At 43.1% G+C, this 13228-nt stretch overlaps 1 protein-coding gene across 2 annotated transcripts in view; it reads right to left on the reverse strand.

Moving 5' to 3' along the window:
• The window catches only part of FZD6 (frizzled class receptor 6), a 46559-nt gene continuing 33331 nt past the window's right edge, over positions 1-13228 (reverse strand). For both annotated transcript variants that reach the window (XM_066578622.1, XM_066578623.1), the window contains 4 exons: positions 11508-12510; positions 9029-9177; positions 3691-4122; positions 1-683 (listed from right to left, as the gene is read on the reverse strand). In XM_066578622.1, coding sequence (XP_066434719.1) covers positions 572-683; positions 3691-4122; positions 9029-9177; positions 11508-12510 — 1696 coding nt within the window. In that variant the 3' untranslated portion in view covers positions 1-571. The remainder of the gene's footprint in view (positions 684-3690; positions 4123-9028; positions 9178-11507; positions 12511-13228) is intronic.

Here is a 13228-nt window from a genome sequence, read left to right on the forward strand (position 1 = left end):
TGGTTTATGAAAATTAGCACTTTATTTGTCTTAAATAATTTCCAGTGTAAAAACTACCAAAATGGCCGCAGGACGTAACGTAACCAGTAGACGTTACATCCTGCAGGAAGCCTAATTCTTTTTTAGCTATCTTTCATTATCAGTGTCATGACTAATATAGAAGCCTGTAACCTACCTACAGTATATACTGTACATTCAGGTGATCACACATTTACAGATCTGTCAAGGAAATCCATCCGCACAAAAATATTTAAGAGTCTACATTACAAAATGTAACATAATAAAAACCAACAAGTGGCGTCCCGGTGTAGCCATTTTCTAAAAGAAATCAGTAGTCAGCTGCCATGGCACCGTCCTCAAACCCATTGGTACCATCCATACATTGGTTTTCTCCCTTGTTCAGCAGGTATACATTTAATGCTTTACATTGTACAATAAGTGCAAAACTTTCAGGAGTATAAAAAACATCTCCGTTGGGTGTAAAGTCAACATTTCGTGCAACGAGCCATCCGACAATAGTCCGTATCAGTCAGATTTGTCATGCAGTCTGTGCATCGTTTCCAAGTTCCCTTTATTGGGTGGTGAGCAGTGGTGCAGGCACATTGGTGGGACTCGGGGCGGAAGGTGCCGATCCCATGTCAGGATACAGGACTGGATCGCTCAGGTGGTTTTCAATAAACAAACTAGATTAAAAGATAGGAAAACTAAGTTAAAGATACATTAAATGACTCAAAAACAATATTTTTTTTCACTGAGTATAGTATATTGGACCAATGGTGTAAGAAATAACCATGAGGCCCCATAGAAAATTTTGGAGAGGTAAACCGCAGAGATTGGGTCACCGTGGTTCACACTGATCTAACCTATTGCTTTTAGACATGATGCTTAAAACGGGACGTGTCAACACTCCGGACAGGTCTGTTCTAGTTAATACTTTTATTCCCTATGCGATAATTCAGGAGCATCCCTTCTTAGAACTCTATGTTGTGTCTTTTCTCCTAGAAATGTATGACTAGATTGACAATTGGGTGTTACCATTTCACTTGTCAAAGGGGTGTGTCCTACATATTCAGCACTGATTGGACAATGTCAGAGTGTGCAATTGGGTATCCTCGCACACTTGTCATTCATACATTTCTAGGAGGAATAGGAGAGGAACAGCACAATGCAGAATTCTAAGAAAAGATGCTTCAGAATTGTCATTACATGGGAAATACAAGTATTTACTAACAGTTAGGGGATTCCAGGACAAAATCACCCAAGGGATAACACCTGGCCAGCTCTAATTTTTACGAGAACATTGCACATGTGTCCATTACTAAAGTTATTAAAAAAATACCTCACGTTTTCAGGTCCATTGGATGAAGAAATACAGGAGGGGGCGTTCAATTTTTCAAAGGTCACCAATAACCATAGTTTTTCATCATTTATATCTCAGAATCTATTAGTTGTAGGAAGAGGTGCACGGTGTCATTCTCTAAAGATGTAGATTTAGATCCCAACACTAATGCCAATACAAGTTAGATGAAAAATCAGAACAAAAAAAAAAAAGAAAGTTTTCTTTTTTTCTAACTGAGCCGCTCTGGAGAGAAAGCTGAAAAAGTCTTTGTGTGTATATATTATACATTATACGTACATCAATTGAAGTTTCTTCATAGTTTTTGAGAATTTTTTTATCCTCTTACTGATAATAAAATATTGCATAATTAGTAATACTAGCAGGTAGAGATGAGCGAGTATACTCGCTAAGGGCAATTACTCGAGCGAGCATTGCCCTTAGCGAGTACCTGCCCGCTCGGGAGCAAAGATTCGTCTGCCGGCGGCGAGTTGCGGGAGTGAGGAGGGGGGAGCGGGGGGAGAGAGAGAGATCTCCCCATAGTTTCTCCCCGCTCTCCCCTGCTGCTCCCTGCCCCTTGACGGCACCCGAACCTTTTCTTCCGAGCAGGCAGGTACTCGCTATGGGCAATGCTCACTCGAGCAATGGTCCTTAGCGAGTATGCTCGCTCATCTCTACTAGCTGGTGATAAATATGGTGCTGTGCGTAATGTTTGAATTTTTGATCTTGTTAAAGTGTCCCTACTCCTTATAGTCTGAATGGTCTCTCCTCTTCCCAGTCTGTTCCGTGTCCAGTCAGGCACTAAAGGTAATGCCGCTCCTCCCTCCTAGACTCCCAATAATTTCCGACATTTGAATTTGTTAAAAATTATGATTCTCAGTGACATTTGGAAAATTGACCCCCTTGTACTTCATGACCCCATGATCCAATGGGTCTGAAAATTTAGATATCTTCATATACATTCTAGTAATGAACACATGTGCAAAGTTTCGTAAAAATCAAAGCTTGTTGGGTGTTATCCCTTGGGTACTTTTTGGGCATTTTGTCCTGGAAAGATAGTTATGTCCTCTTAAAGACAAGATTGGAAGTGTCACTACTCTTACCCATGCCATATCATTACTCTCACCTACATTTGAAAATAATGCAAGACATTTGCCATAGGCTTTTCTAGAGAATTCTGGAGTAGAAATGTTGCAGATTTTGGTGCAAGTCCCACTTGTGCAGAGGTTTTGTGATTTTTCGTCTTTCTGCGCTGTAGTCAGCATTTTTGTAAAAAGTGGTCAGGTCTTTCCGGAGGTGGAAAGTGGCGTAAAGTACAGCACTGTGTAAACGGTTTAGGCAAGTGTGAGAAAAATGTAAGAATTTTTTTAAAAAGTAGAAGGAGTCTGCTTGACCTCAAACATCCAGCCAATATTATTATGAACTATCAGCATAAAGAAGAACAAGGAGTCCTAGAAGCGATGAGATGGCCCCCACAGAGCCCTGATCTCAACACAGTCTTTCTGGGATTATATGAAGAAACAGAAAGATTTGAGCATGGCTACATCTACAGAAGATTTAGGCCTCATGTCCACAGGGACAGATCCGCAGCGGATGTCCTGCCCCATAGGGATGCATTGGACACCTGCAGGTAATTAAATACCTGTGGATGTCATTTTCCCTTGAGGCGCGGATTGAATGTACGGGAAAACACCCGCAACATGCTCCATTTTAGTGCGGGTCTCCCGAATGAACGGCTCCTGCAGGCTTCTATTGAAGCCTATGGAAGCCGTCCGGATCCGCGGCACACCTGCAGCTGGAGTTCAGAAGAAAAAAAAAAAAGTGCATGGCGCATGCGCACGGCCTGCTGCCGGCGTGCTGAGCACATGCTCCGGGCCGAGGAAAGAAGATACGGCCGCGACAGAGGAAAGATCCGCAGTGTCCGGACAGGTAAGTAAATCATCTTTTTAGGCCTCATGTCCGCGGGAAAGGAAGGACCCACTGCGGGATTCTGCATGAAGAATCCGCGGCGGGCCTGATTTTTCCCGTGGACATGAGGCCTTAGGGTTAGTTCTGCAAGATTTCTGGAACAACCTCCCTGCTGAGTTTCTCCCTCCCTGCATTGGAAACGCTGGTCTTGGTAAATTTCCCTAAGGTCTGTCTGTAAATAACCTGCAGTAAATTTCCTTGCTGTAGTTAATCACAATGGAGTACACTTTTCATTAATGCTCCCAAGACATTGGGTAGGAACCCAATAGAGGGAAGTGACAAAATTCCATTTTGCTAAATTGAATTGACCTTTGCAGCTTTATAAAACCAGTGAAATCTATAGGCTTATCTTTGTGGTCAAAAGTATACAAAAAAAATTCACATACCTGCCCTCAATCTTTTTTGGCATATTCCCAGTTATGCCATTCCCTTTGCCTATGCTGGGGTAATTATTCGGCTCCGTTTGCGGTGTGGGAACGTCAGTCTTCTCTAGTAGGGTTTGGGCAGTAATCTCTGCCTGAGGGTCTGGTCTTACTTTCAAGATACTATTTTCTGACTCGTGGTCTTCTTTTGAGGACTGGCCCATTGTACTTTGAAGGTCCATTGCCGACTCTTTGTCCAGGAAATCATTGCTGGTGATGGTTGTTGCGGACACGCCATGGTTTGCTTTAGCGGAGGTACTTGTACCCATGGACTTCGAGAGGACCTTCAGCTGGTGAGAACTGGACCTGTGAGGTTTCTTGTGTTTTGGTTTAGAGTTGTGTTTGATAAAGTATTCGCAGGACTCCGGCGGGCCTCTTCTGTTCTCAGTGACTGGGCTGGAACATGGAAAGACACACATTAAAACCCACAGAATAGATAGGAGACATTACAGAGAATGCCTCGTTTTACTGAAATATTCAATAATTATGCAGCTTTGTACACAATTTCACAAGCCTAATGTCCCAAGCATAAGACCAAGATCTCAATGATATGCAAGAATGACAGAGAATGAACGGTCTCTAGTAGAAAAATGCTCCATATACTTGTTACCAATTCTAATCAGAAGACACTGAAAAGGGATCGAGAATTGTGTCTACAGCTTGGGGCGAAAACAGGTGGTCCGCCATGTCAATTTGGTCAAGAAACAGTTCTGTTGGGCAGAACTTTGTTCTGATATGTCATTAGTCTTAGCGATTATGTTCCAGGACTTCAAACTAGGTGAAATTACTCGGCTGTATTCGCTTGGGCGCGTGCGATTTTGGATAGTCAAAAAATGTATAGTTTTCCGTGGATTTTCAGCTCATGTTTCTCTCTGCTTTGTACTTCTTGGTTCTTTTTTTAATGCGGTCCTTATAGTAACCTACGTTAAAAAAAACAAAAAAAAAAAACAACAAAAAACGCATCACACGTGCCTAAAAATCAAATGCAAATTGCATAGCATGCGATTGCAATGCGTTCTTATTTTCACTGCCATAGAAAATAGATGATTCTTGAAGATGAACTACACAGAAATAGGACATGCAGTGATTTTTTTCACTATCAGTCGAAGACTAAAATTGCTCGTGCGTATTAACGCATTCAAATGAATGGGTTCTTATCCCCGTGTGAGTTCTGTCCAGCTCTGAATTGCACAAAACTCATGTTAAAAAAAAAAAAAAAAATTTAAAAAGGTGTTGTACCAAGATTGAAAGTTATCCCCCAACTAATTGGTGGGGAGGCAAGACTCTAGCCGATCTCCAGAACGAGACTCCCATGTCCTGTTCTGCTTGTCTTTGCGGGGGTCGCTTTTCCCCACGGTGACATGAGCCTGAAGGGATCGCTGGCAGAGCATGCGTGGTCAGTGCTGCATTCATTTTAATGAGGTCAAAGGGAGCCACCTGGGTATCTCCATAGCCTCTGATAATGAATGGAGTGCTGGTGCATTTGTGTGACCAGTTCTCAGTTCAGGTCCCCTCCTCACTGTGGGGAATCCAGTTACCCCGCAGGGAGGGGGATGGGGGACCTGGGATCCCCGATCTCGAGATCAGAGTGTGTGTGAGTGTGTGTGTGTGTGTGTGTGTGTGTGTGTGTGTGTGTGTGTGTGTGTGTGTGTGTGTGTGTGTATCTTCAGCGAGACCCCCCGCCGATCAGTAAATTATCCTCTATCCAATGGATAGGAGATAATTTGCAGTCTTGGTACAACCCCTTTAATTAAACATGTATACTCAGAAATTGACACTTATTGCTATATATAGGTCTGATCTGTATGGATCTCACAACTAAGACCCCCACCAAACCCGAAAACATGGATGCCATACCCCCCTCTCCTCTTCAATGCAGGCTCACTGTATCTCCCACAGGCTCACTGTACCTCCCACAGTGATATGGAGAATTAAAGTAGCAGCGACCCAGGAGATGCAGCTCTGCTCCATTAATTTCAAACCGAGCCAACAGAAATAGCCGAGTCCAAGCGCTTGGCTTTCTCTGGCAGTCCCATTGCAGATGAATGGAGCAGCAGTATGTATGCTCTACCATTACTCCATTCAACCTCTTCCTCACTACTGGGGTGCCGTGAGCCTAAAGTGAGGAGAGGGGAGACACAGGACCCATGTTCTCGGGATTGGTGGAGTCTCAATGATAAGACCCCGCTTATCAGCCCTTTGTTACCCATCCTATGGATAGCAGATAAAAGTCAATGTTAGGCGTACATGTATTTACAATGAATGATGATCATTCATATTTTGCTGGATCGCGGGAATCTGAACGATTATCAGCTTGTGTAAAAGGGTCCGTAGACGGTGCTCTCCAAAATAGATATTTTTTTCCATATAGTTCATATATTACACACTGATATTTAAGGTCCTCGTGTAATAAAGCTGCAATGTTATCTTGAAACGACTAAACTTGTTCCACATCTTTGAGTACTTTCTATGGTCTTAAAACAAACTAGTGCATTCCATGTAAGAATCGGCCTCCAGGTAAACGGATTAAGTTTCGTTGGAACATGGAGAAGTGTCAGAGTTAAATAAAATATGTGCCAATTAGACAGACTGGGTGCACATTACTACATGAGGTTGGTAATTCCTGCTGTAGGCAGACATGTCCCCGGCTGACATGAACGGTGATATAAAGCAGAGAATACATGCCACAGAGGACAGGAAATACAAGCGGTCCTTCATACGAAAACTCATTAGAAACTGCTGCCCTCATCAAGACGGGAAATGACCACAAAGGTGCAAGTCTGCAGACCAAAGCTGGTGGTCCGGGGACCAAGCGGCCAAGAAGGTGCTGAGGGAACAAGTGAGCCTTGTGCCATGTAAACCGCACCATCTGGCATTATGTTACTTCCTGACGTACGCTTAGAAATAAAAACAAAAAGACTCTTAGAAATGGGATACAGCATAGACCAACTGGAATGCAAAAGGATTACTGGAAGAGAATATTAAAGGAGTATTCCCATCTCAGCAAGATATTCCCTATTCTCTGTAGAGAGGATAACTTGATGATCAGTGTTGGTTCGACTGCTGGGACCCCCACCAATCCAGAGATATCCAGGTCCAAATTTTAGGAGTGGCCCCCAGCACTCCATTCACTTCAATGGAAACTGCCAGCATTCAAGCACTCGGCAATGTCCACTGAATGAGTGGAGCGGTGGCACGTGCACGGCCAGCACTCTCAAACCTTATGGATACGCTAGGGAAGTCATCTTTGGATTCGTGGGGAGTCCCAGAGGGCAGACCCCCACCTATCAGCAAGTTATCCCCTATCCTGTGGATAAGGCATAATTTGCTGAGATGGGACTACTCCTTTAAGCTTGTGAAGAAGAGATTATCTACTAAAAGGATTTAGCCCACCAACATTTTTCACATATCTACAGCATGGGTAATAAGCAGATGATCACCGGGGGTCTGACTACTGCAATGCACACTGATCACAAGAAAGGGGATCCTGAGTTGCCTTTGTTAATGAAGCAGTGCTCACACTAACGAGAATCGTTCAGTATATCACATGCACTATGTGGATCAAGAGGGGTGTCGTCTCTCCTTAAGGAGAGCACCCAAAAAGTGTGTGGAGACACCTAGAGGGTGAGTGGATCGGGAAGGGCATGGTCTCTCCCCAAGGAGAGAGCACCCAAAAAGTGTGAAAAGACACCCGAGAGGTGAGTGAGGACACTTATACTGCACTGCATGCTCATCTGGGTACTTTATGCAAATAAAGACGATGGAACATTACCTCTACAGCACCACCTATTGGATGGCAGCCTTCCTTCAAATCCATGTACAACCAAGCCAGAAACCTACTGCACACTGATGAGAGGCAAACACCCCGAAACAGCTGTCTGTGTATGGATTCTGGTTTGGTTTCCAATTGCCAATCATTGTTTTACAGACTTTCGTCAATGGGGCTGTGTGAGGGTTCATTTGTTTGCAGGATGACCTGTGATTTCTATTGGTACTATTTTAGACTACATACAACTTTTGGATTGTTTTTAAGACATTTTTTCCCTAGGGGATGGAATGACAAAAATAAAGTAGAATTCTGATGTTGTGCGTTTTTTCTGAGGACATTCACCACACAAGATAAATAATGTGTTATTTGGATAGACTGGACTTTTGTAGACATGGCTATACCAATTTTAATATTTTTTTTTAATTTAAAACAAAAATCTATGAGAAAAGATTATTTTTCTTAGCCCACACAGGGAACTTGAACTTGTGATTGATTGCTCATACTATATACTGCAATACTTCAGTATTGCAGGTTATGGTATTTCTAATGGCCTTCAGAAGTCCTTGAGCTGCCACGACAACCCAACGGCACCACGTGAACTTATTGTGGGTGGTGGTGTGTCTTTTTAGCTTGCATGTAATATCTTTCTTTGAAAGAACATTCCCAGAGAGCTTTTATCCGTCTCCCAGTGTTACTGAACACGTATGGCCAGTTTGAACAATCACAACAGCCAAAAAAGGGGCAAAAATGTGAATAGTTGCATCTGTAATTACATGAGGCAATTGTTCATCCAGCAGTTTTTCAACCATCAACCTGCTTCTAGCTAATGTTTATGGCTACCTCAAGGCAATCACACTGATGAACCCTGGATTCCCATCATGCCGAGCTTATCTGGATTTGAAGTTCCACGGAAGATGTTCCTCAAGGAGGAGATTCTTGGCAGACGTCTACTTAATATTCTTATTGTCTACATGTAAACATGTCCTCTGCTTTGAAGTGGTTGCGAATAAACCAGTTTGCAGCCGCGCAAAGCTGAAAAAGGACTCGGTGGGTTGAATTAGTCTATATGGCTGCGATCTTTCAATGAACAGGGAGATTGTGGCAAAAATATAAGATTAGATCGCAATGTGTGAACGCGCCCCTACAACAAACCTTCACGGAGCGGACAGCACAACTGTTGGAAGGGATTTATTCCTTACGATTGGCCGGTTTCACATCTGTGTTGGAACCGCCGTCACAGATGTGGCTGAAAATACCACGAGCCAAGCAGCTGGACGGAAAGCGGATGGACCTCATTATAGTCAATGGGGTCTGTCCCGTTCCATCCAGAGAATGAGCAGTTTGGCCACGGGAAATGGCTTTACGGCTCCCCGAACGGAGCAGAAAAATGGAATCCCCAGCTCAGATGTAAAACCACGCTTTTCTGTATGGTCACCAATTTGTGTGAACTTTCCTCAGCACCTTAACATCATAGTTTTCTACAAACAAGCATAAAAAAGCAAAAATGTAAAACATAAATGAAAATGATCTTACTCTTGTTTTTGGCTTCGGTGAAAAAAGTTGGCCCACTCCGAGCAAGTTTTTTTGCTTCCAACCCAGAAAATGGCGGAGATCCCCACAATTAAAGTCATCACATATTTTGTTAGAAACAAGCCAAGATCTGGTCTAGACAAGTTCTTTGGCTATAGTAAAAAGGAGACACGTAGATGTAGATAACATTCATTTGGTAATTACAACATGTTAGGAAAATGGCTATTGAGAATAAAACTATCATTAAAAGGTCCAATAATGCCTTAGATTAGAGAAGTATTTAGGACCTTCCACTACACACAGCAAAATTTGCTACTGTGCAAAAAACTTCTATGATAAAATCTGCAGGTATAAATGTGTGGATTTGATGTGGAATTGAAGACTGTTTAGACCCCATTTACACTGACAGAGGATCACTCAAACGACATCGCTCAGCGAACAATACAGCTGTTTTGCCTAAGCAAACAGTTGTATTGTTCTCCACGAGTACAGCTCATGTCCCACAGTGAACTTTCAGTGGGACACGAGCTGAAAGAATCTCATTAGCGCTGCCGACTGTGATAACAGTCTGCACCGCTGATAAGAGTTCCTTGCTCAATTCAAGAAAACTAGAATTGAGCGAGTAGGGAGTTGTGCATGAAAACTGCACGATGTCCATGCATTTAGACGCAATGGTTATCGCTCAAAAGAAGGCTTTGAGCGAGATTGTTGGGTCTACATGGGCCTTTAATTTTGAAAGTAATTATGAATGAAAAGTTGCATTTCCACATGCAGATTTCCACAGTGGGAAAGTGTACTCGTGTTGTGGAACAATTCCATTCCATTTGAAAGGTCCCTTAGAAGAACTTGGCCATTTGTTTTAAGCTAAGCCTATCCTTTCCCACCCTTCCCCATCTAATCGCAGGATCTGGTCAAGTTCTACATTTGGCAGAATCAGGCATTTCAGCATCTGCTTCACTAATGCGGTTCAAGGGCTTGTACCAGAATCACAAGTCAAACCTTATCCACAAAGAAAGAGGCTAACTTGCTGATTGCTGGGAGTCTCACCGCTGAGATCCCTGATCTTAAGAACGGGGGTCCCATTTACCCCATCCTCCTCACTGCACCCCCTGTGGCGAGGAGACTGAACGGAGAGCTAGGTCATGAAAGTGTGCTAGTGCTCCACTCATTTTCAATCTAGCTGCCGGAGATAGCCAAGTGGCTATTTCCCTCAGCCCTATTGAAATGAATGGAGTGCCGGCCATACGTGCTTTCTCAGTGCTCCATTCTTTCTGACGTCCCTATGGGTGAGGAAGTGCCCCTGCAGCAACAGGCAAAGGGGAAACAAGGACCGCTGTTCTTAAGATTGGCGGGGGTCTCAATGGTGAAACCCCCAACTGATCAGCAAGTTATCCCCTGCCCCTTTAAATGTACCATTTTCATGTCACCAAATCTATAATAGAGCCCATCAGCTTCCAAGTACTTGAATAGGAATTAACCAAGGGGAGAAGATCAGTACTGCCGTCTATGGAATATTGGATACAACCTTTATTTAGCTATGCGTTACAAAGCCAAACCAACTACTGTGTCCGGCCATTTACAAAAGCAGAAAAAGAGGAGACATTTAACCCATGGATTCAAGCTGGAAATTCTGTTGTCTGACATCATGGCCATCTCCACCAATCACCATGCGTTAGCATCCATAGTACAGAAGAGCTCATAAAACAGTGCTATGTTGAATCATATTGTAAGACCATGGTAGTATGGGTGCGAACGCACAGTGATTGATGGAGATCACCGTGATGACATCGGACGCTTCTCACTTGAATCAATGGTTTAAATGTCTCCAGTCTTTCTGCCTGACGAAGGAGTCAGCTCAGTTTTGTAATGCTTACCTTATTATAAGGTATATCCCAATATTCCTGTCTTCCCTTGACAAGAATAGCAGCACCCATCTTCTCCTTTTTGCAAATTCCTATTCCAGTATCCTGGACTTGGACCCAGAGTTCTGCTAGAAGGGAAGGGGGGGGGGGCTACAGCGGTCATCTTCATCCAGTGTGTTGCGCCAGGTCCACAACACTTCCAGGTAAGCGCTTGTATTCTTTCTAATTGGTTAATCCACTGATACCTGTGCTATAGTAGCGATTTTTCGTTTTATTGCAATATTAATAGCACTGGTCTACTCCTATATGGAAGAGTAACCTTTTGGGATTCCTTAGGCTCCAAAGCCTGGGTGCAATCATTACCTCTCCACCCCTTAGTTACACCCTTGACTTTAAGCAGGAGATATCTGCATTATTATGGACTTATCCACACATGAAGCCGAAGCCGAATACAGAAGACTCATGGTTCTTTGCTATAGCAAAAGCTCAGTGTGGTCTTATAATAATGAATCTTGGCAGCCCAGACTTATCGCTTTATCATCTTGAACAGTTATGGTCTCAGAGGGGAAAAAAAAAAAATCATCTAAAGATTATCTTATAAATGGAAAATAAAAAAATACCTGATATGGGCATGGAATATGGTACTCCTGGCAGTGGTCTGCAACCCACGTCATTTCCCAAGAAGATCTAGAGAAGAGTTCATAGATAGAACAGCATAGTAATATTCCCAGAGGAACAAGGTAAGTGCCACTGAAGACGCCAATGCGGATCATAAATTTTTTCAATTTCTCTTGGTTCCTCTCATCGTGTTGTATCACTTGCCGGACATTGTTTAAAGAGATAATCCCAGCAAGGAGTAGGGAAAGTCCAATGAAGACACTAAAACAAAGCGGTAAGAGCACAAAATACATGGACGCTTTTTGGTCATAGAGTCCAACAAAACAGACGCCACTAATATTGTCTCCTTCCACCTTGTTCATGGCCAGAAGTACGATTGTGAGGATCCCGGGAATGCCCCAAGCCACTGTGTGAAACCACACAGACTTCTGCTCTATGGCTTCGCAGCTCCATTTCTGACCTGCTGCCAAATACCACGTTATGGTGAGCATGACCCACCATATAGTCCCGGCCATAGTGCAGAAATACAGAAGCATGAAGACAATTGTACAGGCTTTATTCTGGGAACCAAGGACCACGGTGTCTTCGTCAGCATAGTCTTCATGTGCCTCATTGCAGGAGACAGAGTTTCCCATAGCAAATCCAATAAAGTATATGAGCGATACAATGCTGTAACAGACCGAGTAGAAAATGATCGGCCTCTCGGGGTATCGGAACCTTTTGACATCGATCAGAAAAGTGAGGAACGTGAAGAGCGTAGCGCAAAGACAAATAATCGAAATAATGCCAATAAAGTTTTTGGCAAAGTCTAAGTCTTCCTTTTTAAAGTACATGTTAGGACAAGGTGGGGCGCAGTGATTCACCCCTAGAAACTTGTAGCCAGTTACTTGGAAGGTTTTCAAGTGTCTTGGGCACCAAAACCCATAGTCTTTTTGGATTTTTTCTCCAGGTATATGTGTGCTTTGTTCCTTCTCTGGTATTTTCAGGGCTGTACAGTCTTCCATCCTGGAGAAGAAGGAAAAGAAGGTCATGAATAACGTTTTCATATTCACAACCTTAGATCTATGCAATGTAAAATCTGGAAGCAGCTGTGGCTGATGGTCTAAAACTATGTACAGGGTGATTCAAAAGTCAGGGCCACCCTGAAGATCTTTTGAAAGAGAAGAGATACAAGTAGCAAGTTGGCCATGGGAAACTTTTTAGCATTATAGTGGTGCCTGTTGGCCATCTTGGTGGCAGCCATCTTGGATTCAGCCCAAGAAACTTCAATGGAAGGGGGTTCAAGCGATACATAAGTTAAGGGTAGAATTTAATCAGAAATTGATAGGTGCAGTCATTTTTTTTTCAATATCTGCAACCATTTTCAAGTTATGGATGATAGCAATTTTTAATGAAACTCTACTCTTAAATCATGTGTCCCATAATCCACTGTTTATTGAAGGGTCTTGGGCTAAATCCAAGATGGCACCACTATAGTACCAAAAAGTTTTCCCTCACCCATCTAAGGGCACTTTGACATCTGCGCCACAATCTCTGAAGGTTTTGATACAGATCCGGCACATACAGCAATTTTTTTGTCCAGTGAAGTGCCGGACATCTCAGCAGAAACCAAACAGAGCCCATTATAGTCAATGGGATCAGATTGGTTCCATCATAAAACGGATTCATTCAGCCAGATTACCCTTTAGAAAAACATGGCTGCTTTCTTCCAAACACAGTACCC

The sequence above is a fragment of the Eleutherodactylus coqui genome, chromosome 9 (genome assembly GCF_035609145.1).
Source record: "Eleutherodactylus coqui strain aEleCoq1 chromosome 9, aEleCoq1.hap1, whole genome shotgun sequence".
Classification (NCBI taxonomy): Eukaryota; Metazoa; Chordata; class Amphibia; order Anura; family Eleutherodactylidae; genus Eleutherodactylus; species Eleutherodactylus coqui.